The sequence below is a fragment of the Pelophylax lessonae genome (genome assembly GCF_965119305.1).
Source record: "Pelophylax lessonae genome assembly, chromosome: 3".
In the NCBI taxonomy this organism is placed as follows: domain Eukaryota; kingdom Metazoa; phylum Chordata; class Amphibia; order Anura; family Ranidae; genus Pelophylax; species Pelophylax lessonae.
Window position 1 is genome coordinate 117920627 of NC_138770.1, and position 19086 is coordinate 117939712.

A 19086-nucleotide genomic window follows, 5' to 3' on the forward strand; every position below is an offset into this window, starting at 1 on the left:
CCCAATCCGAGTACTCCCCATTAATCATCACTCTTTGCACTCTCTCTTACAGAACACAGAGGACGACCAGACGTAAGGTATCATCTATGCTTGTTTTGATTTATATGTAGTATTTTTTTAGTGTTTTATGTTAGCATCTCTGTTTTCTTTGTAATAAATTAGATCCTTGCTCATTTAAGCAGTGTGTTTATTTCTATAGCTAACATTGTTATTATATCATCACACTTAATATTATCAGAGCTTTGATAGACTAGCTAACTATAGGAATAGACCAGATAATACATATTTTTAATAAATAGGGGAGATCCAAAACCATCCTATATTTATTTCAGGGACTATCTCAGTAAAAATGAGACTCCTAAAGCAGGGGACGCCTAAAATGTAACTTCTATCTTTATACAGATATTTGAGAAAAACTGTCAGCCAATCACAGAAGCAGGAAATTACATTTCTGGGGGATTTTCTTGCTGTATTGTGGGTGGGGAGGGGTGTTTCCAAGGTGCAGGTATGCAGGAACCTGTGGATTAAGATAGTTTTGTATGTTTTTTTTTTTTTTTTTGAGCAAGTGCATTGTGTTGTAAGAGAGAAAATTCTTGTTCTTTTGATATGGGTGGCCTGTAACTTTTTGGAGGATGGCGTGAGCAACATGGGAGCTTTCAGCTTGGTTGGATGCTTTCAGTGTTCTAACTATGGAAGCTCTAGGCGATAGGGGAATACGATCGATGGGAATGAGGATCCAAAGTTTTGTGGTTTTGTGTTTGCACAAGTTGAGAACTTGCCTAAGATGGTAAGCAATTTAATATAGCTTAATATCCAGAAATGACATTTCCAGATGTTTTCATTCTGCAGAGGACTGCATGAGAGTGGTTGGTAGGACCATTTAAGGTAATTGGATTGATTGGATGGATTTGAAGTAGGATTGGGGGATGCCAATTTGAGTGGGTAGAGGACCTGAGGTTATATGCTTTATTTGATTTCGTTGTATCTCCTTATACACGGGAAGCTTTTTTGCCCATGTTTCTAGTTCATTTGTGAAGGTTGTTATGAGGTGGGCGAAGATAATCGTTAAGAGTTGTTAGAGTGGTTTGGCATTTGGATGTCTAGTGTTTTGTTGTAGGAGTGGGACCATTTGAAGGAGAAGGTTGTCATAAGCCAGTTTCAAGGTTAGATTCATGACTTTGGAATAGCAGGTCATCTGCATCCTGCGGACCCTTGTGTTGATGTTTGCCCACGTGCATCCTGGTTATGTTTGGGTTCAGGTTGATAATTCTTAGGGAGGTTTCTAATATTATAATAAAAATGAAATCAAGAGAAGGCCTCAAGAGAGCAAATACAGAGGGTTCCCCACAAGGTGCAAATCATTCATAAGCCTGAAGAATAGAAAAGCTAGATTAGACTTTGCCAAAAAACATCGAAAAAAGCCAGACAAGTTCTGGAAAAGCATTTTTTGGACGGAGGAAACTAAGATTAATATGTACCAAAATGACGTCAACAAAGAAGGGTGGAGAAGGCTTGGAACAACTCATGATCCAAAGCACACAACGTCATCTGTAAAACATGGCGGAGGCAGTGTGATGACATGGGCATGCATGGTTTCCAGTCGCACTGGGTTATTAGTGTATATTGATGATGTGACAGAAGACGGAAGCAGCCGGATGAATTCTGCAGTATTTAGAGATATACTGTCAGCCCAGATTCAGAAAAATGCAGAAAAGTTGATTGGATGGTACTTCACAGTAGAGATGGACAATGATCCAAAACACACTGCAAAAGCAACCCAGGAGCTTTTCAAGGAAAATTAGTGGAATATTCTGCAATGGCGGGGTCAATCACCAGATCTCAACCCAATTGAGCATGCATTTTGCTTGCTGAAGGCAAAACTAAAGGCAGAAAGACACAAAAACAAAGTACAACTGAAGACAGCTGCAGTTAGAGCCTGGCAAAGCATCAGAAAGATGGAAACCCAGTCTTTGGTAATGTCCATAGGTTCCAGACTTAAGGCAGTAATTGCAAGTAAACGATTCTCAACAAAATATTAAAAATGAACAATTTTTTTATGATTATATTTATTTGTCCAACTACATTTGAGCCCCTGAAAATTGGGGGTCTGTGTATAAAAATGGTTGCAGTTCCTAAAATCTGTACATCATATGTATGTTCAACCCCTTGAATTAAAGCTGAAAGTCTGCACTTCAAATTCATTTGGATTGTTACATTTTATTTTTATTCTGGTAGAATACAGAGCCAAAAGTATGACAATTGTGCCTGTGTCCAAATATACAGTATCTCACAAAACTGAGTGCACTCCTAACATTTTTGTAAATATTTTATTACATCTTTTCATGTTATAACACTGAAGAAATAACACTTTGCTACAATGTAAAGTAGTGAGTGTACAGCTTGTATAACAGTGTAAATTTGCTGTCCCCTCAAAATAACTAAACACACAGCCATTAATGTCTAAACCTCTGGCAACAAAAGTGAGTACACCCCTAGGTGAAAATGTGCAAATTGGGCCCAATTAGCCATTTTCCCTCCCCATTGTCATGTGACTCGTTAGTGTTACAAGGTCTCAGGTGTGAATTTGGGAGCAGGTGTGTCAAATTTGGTGTTATCGCTCTCATACTGGCCACTGGAAGTTCGACATGGCACCTCATTGCAAAGAACTTACTGAGGATCTGAAAAAAGAATTGCTGCTCTACATAAAGATGGCCTAGGCTATAATAAGATTGCCAAGACCCTGAAACTGAGCTGCAGCACGGTGGCCAAGACAATACAGCGGTTTAACAGGACAGGATTCACAGTCATATCCAGAGGTTGTCTTTGGGAAATAGACGAATGAGTGCTTCTAGCATTGCTTCAGAGGTTTAAGCAGTGGGGGTCAGCCTGTCAGTGCTCAGACCATACGCTGCACACTGCATCAAATTGGTCTGCATGGCTGTCGTCCCAGAAGGAAGCCTCTTCTAAAGATGATGCACAAGAAAGCCTGCAAACAGTTTGCTGAAGACAATCAGACTAAGGACATGGATTACTGGAACTATGTCCTGTGGTCTGATGAGACCAAGATAAACGTATTTGGTTAAGATGGTGTCAAGCTAGTGTTGCGACAACCAGGTAAGGAGTACAAAGACAAATGTGTCTTGCCTCCAGTTTAGCATGGTGGTGGGAGTGTCATGGTTAAGGGCTGCATGAGTGCTGCCGACACTGGGGAGCTACAGTTCATTGAGGGAACCATGAATGCCAACATGTACTGTGACATCCTGAAGCAGAGCATAATCCCCGGAGAAATGTGCCACAGGGCAGTATATCAACATGATAACGACCCCAAATACACCTCCAAGATGACCACTGCCTTACTACAGACGCTATGGGTAAAGGTGATAGACTGGTCAAGCATGTTTCCAGACCTAAACCCTATTGAGCATCTGTGGGGCATCCTCAAACACAAGATGGAGGAGCGCAAGGTCTCTAACATCCACCAGCTCCGTTATGTCATCATGAAGGAGTGTAAGTGGACTCCAGTGGCAACCTGTGAAGCTCTGGTGAACTCCATGCCCAAGAGGGTTAAGGCAGTGATGGAAATAATGGTGGCCACACAAAATATTGACACTTTGGGCCCAATTGGGACATTTAACTTAGGGGTGTACTCACTTTTGTTGCCAGTGGTTTAGACAATAATGGCTGTGTGTTGAGTTATTTTGAAGCCACAGCAAATTTACACTCTGTACTCAGTAGTACAGTAGTACACTCACTACTTTACATTGTAGCAAAGGGTCATTTCTTCAGTGCTGTCACATGAAAATATATAATAAAATATTTACAAAAATGTGAGGAGTGTACTCACTTTTGCAAGATACTGTATATGGACCTAACTGTATATGTGAGTACTCCTGCACACGATTGCTCTATAGCCGTATTATAAATGTCTTTGAACTGTGTTTTTTTTTTTTCAGAACTTCAAGCAGTTGTTAGTTTTTAGCTGAGGAGGCCTTCTTGGAAGATCCCCTTTATAGTCTGAGGAAGTTTGCGTTAGACATACAGGGTTGGTATCAGTGCTGGCCAGGGTGACTACAAATGAGTATGAGGACAATAAATCTACACACCATTAAACAAATTCTTCGAGAGGTAGTGGTAGAGGGGGCTGGACACAGATTTTCACAGGTTACCAAAATGTGGACAAAGTCATTACTTGAGCCCAATTGGCTTGTATTTGGCAGTTCATCGCAGAGATGGGCACCCCCCAAGGAGAATACATTCACCTGAGTTGAGAAATCCAAGTGTAATAAGTCAAAGAGCGTGCCAAATAAAAAATCATTAGGAATCCAAAGTCTTTATTGTTCAACTGGTTACAACAAGCAGGGCAAAAAGCAGCCAACCCACAAAACGTGTTGGCTGTCTTTAACTCTACTTGCTGTAACCAGTTGAATAATGAAGGTTCTGGACACCCAAGGATTTTCCATGTAGCGCTCTCTTTGACCTATAAAACAAATTCTCCTTATTGCACAGACTGCAAAGGGGGATCTGTCACTATTAACAATGATTCTGAAGTCTCCTCCTGTAGGTTCAACATCAGCTATTCTAGATTTATTATGTCACGTGGCTACAGAGTCATTACCACCTCTGCAAACATTAATGCTATAGTACTGGATTTGTGTTATCTTAACGTGTATACAGATTTCCCATTTTCTAAATTGCCTCAAGAACAACTTTATTGGGTGCCCCTTCCACCCAGGCCCCAAAGCAGCCCATCTGTGTGGGTTGCTATAGCTATTTTTACATCACTGAGAATAACAAAAAAGGCCAATCACCAACATCACGTTTCAAGGGAATATAGGTCCTTTTTGTCAAGGCATGTCATTAAAATGAGCTTTTCTTTTCTTATTTATGTTATGTTACAAGTGACATCACCTCTGCCACTTTACTACTGAACCTACAAGGTGAGAGATATATATGGCATTGAAATTTTTAAAGTCGTATAAAAGCTTGCTGAACAAAACGCAATAAAAAAAATGCCAAAATGTACTTGCCTAGAGTCCCATTTATTGCAAACCACAGGCAGAACAGAAACACACAGATATTTTTAATTATCTTTACTTTTTTCTTCCACTGTTCCCCGTGTGTTCATTACACCATAGGCAGCTGCCTCTCCTGCCCTCCTCAGGTTACACCTCTGAACACATTGCTTTATTTTCTCTCGTATCTGAGTGTAGTTCTTTTCCACATTATTCTTTGATACCTGTAGGAGTTCTTTCACCTGAGAATCATCATAGGAGATGTGAGTGGTGGCATACTTCTCCCGCATTTCATCTACTTTTCCTGCAAGCAAAAGAAATGTGTTTACCCATGGTGTATTATCTGGGTTATCAATGTTACCTACCATCTCTATGGTTGATAGATTTTAAAAATGGTAAACAGGTTGCATGTCTGAGGGTTACATAATACAAATTGTGAGATTAGATAAATGTAAAGTATGCTCTTTTGGGACCATGAATGGCCATGGCTTAGTTAAAGTATATCTAAAGGCAAACCTTTTTTTCCATTTTGGATAGAGTAGGGGAGGGTTAAAACTGCTGTCAGTCTTTTTTTGCCATCTGTATCTTATTATATATATATAAGGGAAGATTTCCATTCACTTCCTGTCCTGTAGACTCAACAGTAAGTGACAGGATTTCCTTCCAATATAAGCGACATCATCCTTTATTAAGTTTTTCCCTGAAACCAACATTCCCCTGGAGGATTTCCACTCTATATTTTGCTTGGTGGAAAATCTATTGAAAGTGTGCTCTCAGCACACAACAGTGGCGATGCATAGGTGAAGCAAGTGGGTGATAAAGCCCACCCTTTTGTTGCTGCACATACACTATATTACCAAAAGTATTAGAACACCTGCCTTTACACCTACATGATCTTTAATGGCATCCCAGTCTTAGTACATAGGGATACACTATATTTTCAAAAGTTTTGGGACACCTGCCTTTACATGCACTTCAATTTTAATGGCATCTCAGTCTTAGTCTGTAGGGTTCAAAATAACGGGGTGGGCAACTACATGGCAGATGAGATTTAATGTTGAAAAATGTAAAGTAATGCACTTGGGGGCCAGAAACCAGAAAGCAAGCTACTCACTAGGGGGGGAACCTCTGGGTGAGTCGAGGATGGAAAAGGACCTGGGGGTACTGGTAGACAACAGGCTTGGCAGTGGCATGCAATGCCAAGCCGCCGCAAGCAAAGCCAACAGAATACTGGGTTGTATAAAAAAGGGGATTCACTCCAGAAATAAAGAGATTATTCTCCCACTCTACAAGACTCTGGTCCGGCCACATCTGGAGTATGCTGTCCAGTTCTGGGCACCGGTCCTCAGAAAGGATGTGCTGGAACTGGAGAAAGTCCAGAGAAGGGCAACAAAAATAATTAGGGGAATGGAGGACATCAGCTATGAGGAAAGACTACAAGCACTGAACCTATTCTCTCTGGAGAAGAAACGATTGAGGGGGGATATGATATCAATGTACAAATACTGTACTGGTGACCCGAGCATAAGGAACAAACTATTCAGAGAAAGGAGATACAATAAGACACGTGGCCACTCACTAAAACTTGAGGAAAGGCGGTTTAACCTTAAAGTGTGTAAGGGGTTCTTCACTGTAAGAGCGGTAAGGATGTGGAATTCTCTTCCACAAGCAGTCGTATCAGCAGGGAGTATTGATAGTACTGGGACTGCTGCAATGCCACTGCCACAGAGGACCCCCAGAAATGGCAGATGGGTTACTGTAGGTTCTGGAAGACTTAGAGTGGTGGATAGAAGACAAGTCCCACAGTCGGTGGTTCTCCAAAATTCATTTGCAGCACTCTCAGAATGTAAGGACAACATGGATATGGACTCAAGCACAGAGGGTGAGAAACCATCGACTCCTATGTCTAATGTATGCAAGACTGCAGCCAAGGACAAAAAAGATAAAGTGAAGTCTCAAAGGAAGCAGCTGTTGCTGGGTGATTCAATCATAAGAAGTGTGGAGCTTAAAGAAAATGGTTCTGTGAGATGTCTCCCTGGTGCTACTGCTAGGCGAGATAGAAGACGTATTATTAATATTGTTAAGCAAGCAAAGCAGGAAGGGGACGTGGATGTTCTTGTCCATCTAGGGACAAATGACCTGGCTTGCAATGAAATGTCAGAGGTGAAAAAATCTTTTATCACACTTGGAAATGACATACAGCATTTTGCATCCACCATTTCATTTTCTGAAGTTCTGCCTGTGCATAATGTTCAGAATGATAGGCAGAGGCGCATAAAGGAGTTCAACATATGGCTTAGTAAATGGTGTCAAGAGCAAGGATTTGGCTTTGTTTCTCATGATAGCTCTACTTGGAATAGAAAGGAACTGTACAAAAAAGATGGTTTGCACCTTTCTCTCAAAGGAACAAATGTACTTAGTGAACAACTCCAAGAATTTGCGAAAGAGTATTTAAACTAGGAAGGGGGGGCAAAAGAGTGAAAATACAAGAGTCCAATTGCCCCCCGAAACAATGCCAGAACAGGTCAGAAGCACAGAGGTTAAGAAATGATAAGCTCAGAGTCCTGTCTACAAATGCTCGCAGTTTAGGTAAAAAAATCAATGAACTTGGGTCAATAATGGAATCTGAGAATGTAGATTTAGTGGCTGTTACGGAGACATGGTTTAATGAAAGAAATGACTGGGACATAACCATACCAGGGTACTCTTTATACAGAAGAGACAGAGAAGGCAAGAAAGGAGGAGGAGTGGCCCTGTATGTGAAAGATAGCATTAAATCTAACCTAATACAAGTTGGTGAGGCCAACATAGAGTCAGTTTGGGTTACGTTGCAGTTTGCTAATCATGCAGTAACTCGTGTAGGTGTGATATATAGGCCACCTGGTCAAGTTAAAGAACTAGATGATCTACTAGTTGAAGAAATAGCTAAAATGACAATGAAAGGAGAAGTTATCATTATGGGAGATTTCAATCTTCCAGATATAAACTGGAAAACCAAAATAGCAAGTTCTACCAGGAGTACAGATATTCTAAATTCCCTACTGGGGTTGTCTCTGCAACAAGTGGTTGAGGAGCCAACCCGGAGGGAGGCCATTTTGGATCTGGTATTCACAAATGGGGATTCGGTATATGATGTCATTGTAGGCGAAACCTTGGGATCTAGTGATCACCAGTCAGTGTGGTTTAATATAAGAACTGTGAAAGAGTCACACCACACAAAAACAAAAGTTTTAGATTTTAGAAAAACAGACTTTTCAAAAATGAAATTAGTCATAAATGAGTCCTTATCAGACTGGAACGGATTACATGGAGTCCAGGAGAAATGGGACTACTTAAAAGGTGCATTATTGAAGGCAACAGAAAATTGCATTAGACTTGTCAGTAAAAGCAAAAAAAGGAAGAGACCACTGTGGTACTCAGCAGAAGTGGCCCAAATCATTAAAAATAAAAAGCTAGCATTTTGTAATTATAAAAAAACCCAGAGCAATGAAGATAAGGAAATCTACAAGATTAGGCAGAAAGAGGCCAAGCAAGTTATAAGAACTTCTAAAGCGCAGGCAGAAGAAAAACTAGCTCAGTCTATGAAAAAGGGGGATAAGACATTCTTCAGATATATAAATGAAAAAAGGAAATTAAAACAAGGAATAACTAAATTAAAAACAAAGGACGGAAGGTATGTAGAAGAAAATAAAGGGCTAGCTGACTGCCTTAATGAATACTTCTGTTCAGTTTTTACAGAAGAAAAAGAAGGAGAAGGACCTCCACTTGAAAGGATGACTAATGAATCATTTGATGCATGTGTCTTTACAGAGGAAGACATTCTAAGATTGCTGTCTAAAGTGAAGACAAATAAGTCACAGGGTCCTGATGGGATACACCCAAGATTATTAAAAGAGCTTAGTGGTGAGCTGGCAAAACCATTAACAGATCTATTTAACCAATCATTAGTAACAGGAGTCGTCCCGGAAGACTGGAAATTGGCAAATGTCGTGCCCATTCACAAGAAAGGTAGTAGGGAGGAATCGAGCAACTATAGACCAGTGAGTCTGACATCAATAGTAGGCAAATTAATGGAAACCCTATTAAAGGATAGGATTGTGGAACATCTTAAATCCCATGGATTGCAAGATGAAAAACAACATGGGTTTACTTCAGGGAGATCATGTCAAACAAATCTTATAGATTTTTTTGACTGGGTGACTAAAATAATAGACGGTGGAGGTGCAGTAGACATTGCATATCTAGATTTTAGTAAGGCTTTTGACACTGTCCCACATAGAAGACTTATCAATAAACTGCAGTCATTGAGCATGGACTCCCATATTGTTGAGTGGATTAGGCAGTGGCTGAGTGACAGACAACAGAGGGTTGTAGTCAATGGAGAACATTCAGAACAAGGTCATGTTACCAGTGGGGTACCTCAGGGATCTGTACTGGGACCAATTTTGTTTAATATCTTCATAAGTGATATTGCAAAAGGCCTCGATGGTAAGGTTTGTCTTTTTGCTGATGACACAAAGATATGTAACAGGGTTGATGTTCCTGGAGGGAAACGCCAAATGGAAAAGGATTTAGGAAAACTAGAAGAATGGTCAGAACTCTGGCAACTGAAATTTAATGTGGATAAGTGCAAGATAATGCACCTGGGGCGTAAAAACCCAAGGGCAGAATATAGAATATTTGACACAGTCCTGACCTCAGTATCTGAGGAAAGGGATTTAGGAGTAATTATTTCAGAAGACTTAAAGGTGGGAAGACAATGTAATAGAGCAGCACGAAATGCCAGCAGAATGCTTGGATGTATAGGGAGAGGTATAAGCAGTAGAAAGAGAGAAGTGCTTATGCCGCTGTACAGAACACTGGTGAGACCTCACTTGGAGTATTGTGCGCAGTACTGGAGGCCATATCTCCAGAAGGATATAGATACTCTAGAGAGAGTTCAGAGAAGAGCTACTAAACTAGTACATGGATTGCAGGAAAAAACTTACCAGGAAAGGATAAAGGACCTTAACATGTATAGCTTGGAAGAAAGAAGAGACAGAGGGGATATGATAGAAACATTTAAATACATAAAGGGAATCAACTCGGTAAAGGAGGAGAGCATATTTAAAAGAAGAAAAACTACCACAAGAGGACACAGTTTTAAATTAGAGGGGCAAAGGTTTAAAAGTAATATGAGGAAGTATTACTTTACTGAGAGAGTAGTGGATGCATGGAATAACCTTCCTGCAGAAGTGGTAGCTGCAAATACAGTGAAGGAGTTTAAGCATGCATGGGATAGGCATAAGGCTATCCTTCATACAAGATAGGGCCAGGGACTATTCATAGGATTCAGATATATTGGGCAGACTAGATGGGCCAAATGGTTCTTATCTGCCGACACATTCTATGTTTCTATGTTTCTATAGTTTCAAAAAACTATTAGATGGACACCTTAGAGACCACAACATACAGGGGTATACAATGTACGGTTAAAAGCAAACACACACACACATCATAGGTTGAACTGGATGGACTGTTGTCTTTTTTCAACCTCACTAACTATGTAATATTGAGTTGGTCCACGCTTTGCAGCTATCACAGCTTCAGCTCTTCTAGGAAGGCTGTCCACAATGTCTAGGAGTGTGTCTATGTGAATGTTTGACCATTCTTCCAGAAGTGCATTTGTGAGGTCAGGCACTGATCTGGACGAGAAAGCCTGGCTCGCAGTGTCTGCTCTTATTCATCCCAAAGGTGTTCTATCGGTTTGAGGTCAGGACTCTGTGCAGGCCAGTCAAGTTCCTCCACCCCAAACTCGCTCATCCATGTCTTTATGGACCTTGCTTTGTGCACTGGTACAAATAATTTGGTGGAGGGGGGATTATGGTGTGGGGTTGTTTTTCAGGGGTTGGAATTGGCCCCTTAGTTCCAGAGAAGGGAACTCTTAAGGCGTCAGCATATCAAGACATTTTGGACAATTTCATGCTCCCGACTTTGTAGAAACAGTTTGGGGATGGCCCCTTTCTGTTCAAACATGACTGCGCACCATTGCACAAACAAGGTCCATAAAGACATGGATGAGCGAGTTTGGGGTGCAGGAACTTGACTGGCCTGCACAGAGTCCTGACCCCAACCCGAGTGAACACCTTTGAAAAGAATTACAGCAGAGACTGCAAGCCAATCCTTCTCGTCCAACATCAGTGCCTGACCACACAAATGTGCTTCTGGTAGAATGGTCAAACATTCCCATAGACACACTCCTAAACCTTGTGTACAGCCTTCCCAAAAGAGTTGAAGCTGTTATAGCTGCAAAGGGTGGGACCGGGATACCATTAAATTTCATGTGCGTGTAAAGGCAGGTGTCCCATTACTTTTGACAATATAGTGTATGCGTTAAAGGGTTAAGAAATGTTCTATAAACACATGAACTGTAAATGCTTGGCGTTTACATGTTCACCTACCTGGGCTTTTCTCTGGGTTTCCTCCTACACTCCAAAGACATGCTGGTAGGTTAATTGGCTCCTGTCTAAATTGGCCCTAGTATGTGAATGTATGAATGTGAATTAGGGACCTTAGATTGAAAGCTCCTTGAGGGCAGGGACTGATGTAAAGTGCTGCGTAAATTGATGGTGCAATATAGGAATTTGTAATAAATAAAAATCACATGTACAGTATGTCATTGCCCATGTGAATGAGGCATAAGAAATAAAACAAAACAGAGCTCTTTAGGTGTAAACTGACCTTCACACGTTTGGTTGTTGAAAAGTGGGAAATACATCACATCAGGTTTCCCGTCACCATCTCCCTCAAAAATATAGCAGCTTCTTGATGGAATCTTCAGATCTTTATCTTCTATGGTTATTTTCGGAAAGGGAAATTTTTCGGCTGTTTTTCTCAGTGTCTGATTCAACGAAAAGGTAATTCTGTAATATTTCTGTTATAGCACACTGAATGAATTTTAGACATTCCCAACACTGTCCTTTTGTTTACTGTAACGCGCATTAGAAAGAAGCGCATCTAAAGCCAAAACTTTTTTTTACAATTGGGTGGTGTGATAAAGGGTTACAACACTTTCAGGTTATTATTAATGTCTATGTCCCAATTGGGGAGATCCTCCTTCGCTTTTTGAGTTGTGAGGACTCTTCTAGTTCTGAGGATTTCTGTCAAAAGGGCTACAAGTGAGCCCTTTTAACTCAGCCTAAAACCTCGTACACACGCAACGAATTTCCGCCGACCGGTAGTCCGTCTTTTGTCCAGAGTGGTGTCTGTTGGTTGGAATGTGCTCTAGACTGCCCACGAATTTTCCCGCACGACAGAATTCTACTTCAGAAGTGATGTCATTTGTTGGATTGCTTTCTTTGTGTTCTTTCATCTCTGAGCATGCGTAGTCTTGCTCATAAGATTTTTCCCCATCGAAATCTGTACTAATGAGACGAAAATCGGACGTGTTTTGACGGTCGACAAAGATTATATAGCCTGCACACCAGGATGTTTTCGGCCGAAAAGTCGGAGTCGGTTGTCGGAAGTACCATACTAGCAAGCCGAAAATCGGCAGATCGGTCGTCGGACGAAATTTCCCGGCCGAATTTCTACTCGTGTGTACGGGGCTTAAGAGGGGATTTTCCTCTCTTTGGAGAGATTTTCTTTCACTTCCTGTTGACAGGAAAGATGTTATGGATAATCAACATAATGGGACACAAATAGCAAAAAACTCTACCCTTATTTTTCTTTATCCAAAATTAAAATACGTTTTGGCATTAGATATACTTTAATGGTTAGAATTATTGTGCTGTGCTATTGTTGATTGTGCGGGTTCAGAGTTAGGAGGGATTTAGGTTATATGTTAGACGCAGGATAACAGTCAGCAGCAGGTTAGAGATTTTAGATGTTTGTCCATGTGTTTGTTTTTAGTGCTGAAAAAACAAAAACCACCAGTGCCAGGGACCAATGCTGAGAACCCAACACCAAAAACAGCCAGTGCCAGGAACCAATGCCAAAAGCCCAACACCAAAAACTGCCAGAGGAAGGAACAAATGCCAAAAGCCCCACACCAAAATCTACTAGCAGCCAAAATCACCAAAAACTTAAAGTGCCACCTTCTGTCTGAGTATGTTATGAGTATGTTTACCTCAAATGGATCTCCTTCACTGAAGTCAAAAGACAGTATAAGGTCTATGTTGCGATGGGGAGGTAACATTAGTGGAAATGCAATATTGATATCCAAGCCAGCATCAACTAAAGAGATGTGCTTTTTACTGGAGAGGGGGATATTACCTAAGATAATAAATATATAAAAACATATAAAACACACAAAATATAGTCAAGTCAGCAAAATGTAATCAATTTTTTTTATTTACCCATGTCCTTCACTGTGGGTTTGGGTTCCTTCCTCTGACCCCTACATAACTACAGATGCTGTGATGCCAAGGCCAGACCAAGGAATTATAGACATGGCACCTGACACTCCTGGAAGTGTCAAATTCTGAAGTCTGTTGGAGGCTGCAATGCTTACACAGGCAGGAGTCTTAAGGGAGGTAAATATAATATCTTTTCTTTTTCAGCAAACTGCTTTGGCCAAATTTTGGGGGTGAAGAAAGAGTCGATTTATGGTCACCAGAAGAAACACAAGAGTATGCTTTGATACATGAACAACAGAGGTTAACCCTTCATATATTGAAAGGGTTCTTTACTTTAAGAACTGTAAAAATGGAGAATAAACACAAGTAATCTTCCCCAGAAACTGGTTCTACCACCAAATTATTCGATTCTTATCAAGTATGGTTAAATATGCCACTAATATTAACAATATAACAAACTGCTTTCAATTATAAAAATAATACATACAGTACAGTAGTAGTATGTTGTCCTTTCTCCCCAAGGTATTAATTTTTTCTGTGTCCTTCCAGTTGTTGTCCCTCCCACACCCTTCACGCTTTGCACAGACTAGTTGTTTGCTTCATATTGAAAACTAACGATTCTGCGTATTGCCAAAAGAAGTCTTCTAGCACACAAACTAAACGGCAGCCTAGGAGTCTCTAACTTCACACACTTTTATACCTCAAAAATAGTACACCTGACTTAAATCCACCTATTTCTAGATGCACTGCATTGGATTTGTCTAAAAATATTTGACACTGAATCGTCTTAAGCTCCTTGCCATGGACTCTCCACTCAGACCTACCCATCCAAGCACTTTCATAGAACATTCCTTGCAAATATGAGACAGAATAAAACTTTCCAGCCAACTAATTAATCATCCATCTTCCATTTTATGCACCTCTGGTACTTCTGGCATAATTCACAGTTCCTCCCTGGTTTCAATAACCTTCATGTGTTTTCCTGGAGGACCTCATGGTTGCAAAAACTTACTCACTTCTAAAGGCTTCTATAGCTTTCAAGAAGTAAAAAGATAAATACTATATACCCAATAACAAACACTTTAACTAAGACACTGGCAAAGTAAACGCATTACATATAACTCAAATTTTTTTCTGCTTTCCTCTTATGAGGATATCTGTGTAGAATTTTGGCAATAGTAGTGGGAAACTGATCTGGCCACATCTGAGATAAGGGAGGAATAGGAAACCCTGTGATTATTTATAAATGTTACCTTATTATGCTAACTCTCTTATCTACTTAAAAAGTGATGATGGACTGCTATTTTTAAAACAGATATTTTTTTATTGAATTTTTTTTAAGAGCAGTAAACACAAAACAAATACACAACTCATGTGCACAACAGTCTAGTCGCAGTGGGTCAATAAAGGTAATAGAAACATGCATAACATGTAAATTATGTGTTTTACAGAAATGGTAAAAAGACAGATAATATAACATCAGCTGAGTTATTATAAGCACAGAGTATTATGTCCATCAACCCATAACCATAAGTTAAAGAACAGATATCAGATATTCTGAACATGAGATAATACACTAACAATCAACCTATACACTTTCTTGTGCATTGGAACCATAATCATGCCTAAAACTCGCCCCCCCCCTCCCACAGATTGGCATCATAAGAGGTAGTATTAGACAGCTCTACCACATATAGAAGGAACAGAACATTAGGGGGGGGTGGTACATTAAAACATATTATGCAGGGCTTCTTCAGACTATTGTAGCAGTCTATTTAGAATAAAATATGTGGGGGCCAGGCCTGGGATGCTAACCATATGTCCCATATCTTTATTATTTTGCAGGGCAGTTTCTATGTAAGAATACAAGTTTTTCTCTGGATAAGATACTTGTGTTCTCCACTCATCTAAAGTTGGTGGATGTGAAGACATCCATTTCTGGGCTATAAGCTCATGAGCCTGAAAAAGGATGCTAACAATGGATGTGAAAGTGTATTCAAGAAGATTTGTCTAACATACTTAAAAGGCAGATACCAGGGTCTACAACAAATTTACCTGAAAAACAGAATTTATAGTGGAACTAACACTTTGCCAATAGCGGTGGAGTTTGGGGCATCTCCATAACATGTGGATTAAATTACCTGAGCCTCTTTTACATTTGGGGCAAAAAGGGGTATCCCTGCGGTGCCACTTAAAGAATTTCTCAGGAGTGTGATAAGTCCTATGTAAGAGGAATAATTGAGTTTGTTTTTGAGTGGCCACTGCAGACTGGATGGTAATTTGATGGAGTCTTGAAACTTAGCATGGAGGATACATTATAGTTGGGATATTAGTCCTTTTTGAAAATCACTGTTAAACAGCAAGATTGTTGTGGATTTACTAAATCTCATAGAATAAGTATGGGCCTGTGCCTGGATAGAGTGTTGTAACTGGAGAAATTAGAATAACCTTTGATTCAGTATTTCAAATTCAACACTTAGCTGCTTAAATGATTTAAGGACATCATTATTAAATAGTTGAGACATACTGTACCGCAACCCTTTGGTCTTCCACAGGTCAAACCCTTCAAGTTTTTTTTAATTCTCCATAATTGGAATTACTACAAATCTGAGTAAATAGAGTAAATCCATTGACACCTGAAATAGCTTTCATTCCCTGCCAATTTTTATCAAATAATATACTGTATACCTGTACAAAAATTCGAACAATGTGGCAAATTTCTCATCTCCAGCAGGGGTTATAGCAGATATTTGTTATAAATGGATTGGATCTAATGCAATAACTTTAGTCCATCCTAGGAAGTGTTGTAGTTGAGAGGCTAAAAAGTAATTTTTAACATGGGGAATGGCTAGTCCTCCTACAACCTTAACTAGCTTTAAGATGGTCAGTTTAATACTGGGGTATTTTTTTCCGCCAGATAAACTCTCGAAAGAGAGAGTCTACCTTTCTGAACCAAGGAGATGTAATCCAGATGAGGAAATTGAGGAGTATGTAGAGCAGTTGTGGGGCTCAAATCATCCTAACCAGATTAGCTACATAATTTATCTGTAAATTTAGTTTGCAGAGGTTTAAGGTTAAGATTAACACAGTCCCTCACATGTTTAAATACAACCACTCTCAGGTATTTGAAAGTATGCACAATGCAAGTTTGGGAAGCTATATTTGGCAAGGGGTCTCGCTAATCATTGAGTGGTAATAATACTGATTTATACCAATTAATTTAAAATCCTGAGAATGACCCAAATCTTGAAATGAGACTCATGAGTAATATCAGGGAATGGGAAATGTCCCCAAGAAAGAGAAGAGCATCATCAGTGTAAAATGCTACATTGTCCTCTCTAACTCCTCTATGGAAATCAATATTCTCTGATGTTTGTCGAATAGTGAGGGCCAGGTGCTCTATAGCTAAAGCAAATAGGAGGGGTGAGAGAAAACAGTGGGAATGTGGAAGATAAGCTATTATTGATTCGTAACCTTGCTACAGGTTTGCTATATAAAAACTGCACGTTTTTTTTTCAGATTATCGCCCAAACCTCGTACATTCTATGATAATACCTTAACTTTGCTATACATCATGGGTGGTCAACCTGTGGCCCTCCAGCTGTGCCATGAGACACTGCAAGGCTAACAGCTACTAGCATGACTCCCAAAGGCAGAGGCATGATGGGTTCAGCATGCATGCTATACATCATACATATCTATTAAAAACCAGTGATAAGGGCAAAAAAAAACATTGGATAGTATGCAATTCAGGTGCTTCATCAGGTCGTCTCTATTCACCCCTTGACCAGACATAAGTCATAACAATCAAGTCTCACCCATGGAGAGCATTATGTGATAGCTGTATGTAACAGGTAGAACAAATGGCATGATGTAAAAGTGGTAAGAGCAAGCCATAAGTAGGCAGAAGCAGGCACCAGGTGAAATAAAGGCACTGGGGATCAGCGGAACTCCACTGTAAACAATCGTCATCATAACTAGTGTTCTCAACCAAACACACAAATGTCCACATGGGACTTACACCAGGGGGCATCCCTGGTGTGCAAAGGTGGTACAGCATCACACGTTGAGAAGAGCGTTCGATAACGTAGACTAGCGAGGTCCCCCGCCAACCTCCATAGTAGGATATTTTGAGGGCGTCGGGTAACAAGTGTAAGAGCATATAGGCAGTATTCAGGTACAGGTAGTGTGGAGTCGTGCTAATTTCTTTCCAACCAGGAATTGGCTGCTCCAGGGCAATCAAGGAATTGAGTGATATCTCTCTCCATCAACGATACGCAGTTTGGCTGGGTATAGCATTGAGTATGTTACTTGCCATTAGCATATCCTGCGTTTCACATCAACACATTTTGCAAGTTGTTTCTGCACTTCAACTGAGAAATCCGCGAAGAAGGATAGTTTATTGCCATTGTATTCAATGTTCCCTCACTGGCATGCCTTTGACAGGATAAGATCTTTGTACCTGTAATTCAACACCTGCAGGATATATGGTCTGGGCAAGTAAGGATTCAGTGGGCCCACTCAACCGCAAACATCTTGGAGAATCCCTCCTGCCCTACCATGTCTAATAGCCACTTTTCCATAAAATCTGCCGGATGCTTGCCTCCTGCACGCTTGGTAAAACCCAAAATGCAAATATTGTTTTGTTTTTGTCTGTTTTATAAATCCTCCAGCCTCTGAACATGATAAACTACTTGTGATCGGGGCTGTTGGATATAATTTTTCATAATAGGCAAATCATCCTCCACCAAACTGAGTCTGCCCTCACTGAGTCTGCGGTGGTTCATTCGCAGATTATTTTGTGGATATCCTGCCTCACAATGGCAATGTCCTCTTTTAATCCCAGCATTTAGGTAATGAGGGACAGCATAGAGATGTTACAGGCTTGTACAGCCTCAAAGATATCACTAAATGTGGGTTCAGAGGAAGGTAGGGCTGTTGCAGCATGGCTCTGTGTGTCAGTGCTAACAGCGGGCTAGTATTTTACTTCTGGCTGCCTGTCCACCACAGTCACAGGCTGCTCTGTGCTGACTATGGGATCCACAGCTGTCTCTCCCAAGCTGTCGTGGGGTCTGGCCGAGGATGTCTGGATCTGCATGGCGTTCAGGCAAACTGTTACAGCTTACCCGAAATTTTCTTTGTTCCATCCCTGGAGGCATGCTGAGGAAGGGACATGCTGCTGGTACCATCTAGGGTAGAGCCATCCAGCCCAGTCTGATCCTTCTTATTGAATTTAGTCATCACCGCTGCAGAATATAACGGCTCCGGTGGGTGGCAGGGTGGCACTGCTGCTTTGGGATACACTCCCATGGACTGATGACGGTCTTTACGCCTCAGGATGAAGGCGGTATAGAGGGAGCTAGCTGAGGCACGTCCGCTAACATCTGAGTTGAAGCCATGCCCCCCATGGACTGGGACTTAGCACCCACTAGAATCGCCCATGCTTTCCCCTCAACCCTAAAACCTGCTTCCATGGTTGTCATGCTGAGGGTCACCACACTATACAATTGATGTTTCTTCCCACAATTAACTTGTTTCTAGTCCAGGGTAAGTGGTCTAGTTCAGGGGTCTTAAACTTTTTAAACAAAGGGCCAGTTTACTGTCCTTCAGACATTGCGGGGGGGGGGGGGGGGGCTGGAGTGTGGCCACTATAAGTCAAAAACACTTGGCCGTCAATTTTGTTTTTCCTTCCTAACCATTCTTCCCCTCATCTCTTTTTCCCCTTTGTTCATTTACCA

At 40.7% G+C, this 19086-nt stretch overlaps 1 protein-coding gene across 3 annotated transcripts in view; it reads right to left on the minus strand.

Annotated features, from left to right (window-relative positions):
* Positions 1-5040: 5040 nt before the first annotated feature.
* The window catches only part of LOC309551240 (cytosolic phospholipase A2 gamma-like), an 84929-nt gene continuing 70883 nt past the window's right edge, over positions 5041-19086 (minus strand). For all 3 annotated transcript variants that reach the window (XM_082251753.1, XM_082251755.1, XM_082251754.1), the window contains exons 15-17: positions 13120-13265; positions 11733-11892; positions 5041-5316 (exon numbers count right to left, since the gene is read on the minus strand). In XM_082251753.1, the coding sequence (XP_082107879.1) occupies positions 5081-5316; positions 11733-11892; positions 13120-13265 (542 nt within the window). In that variant the 3' untranslated portion in view covers positions 5041-5080. The remainder of the gene's footprint in view (positions 5317-11732; positions 11893-13119; positions 13266-19086) is intronic.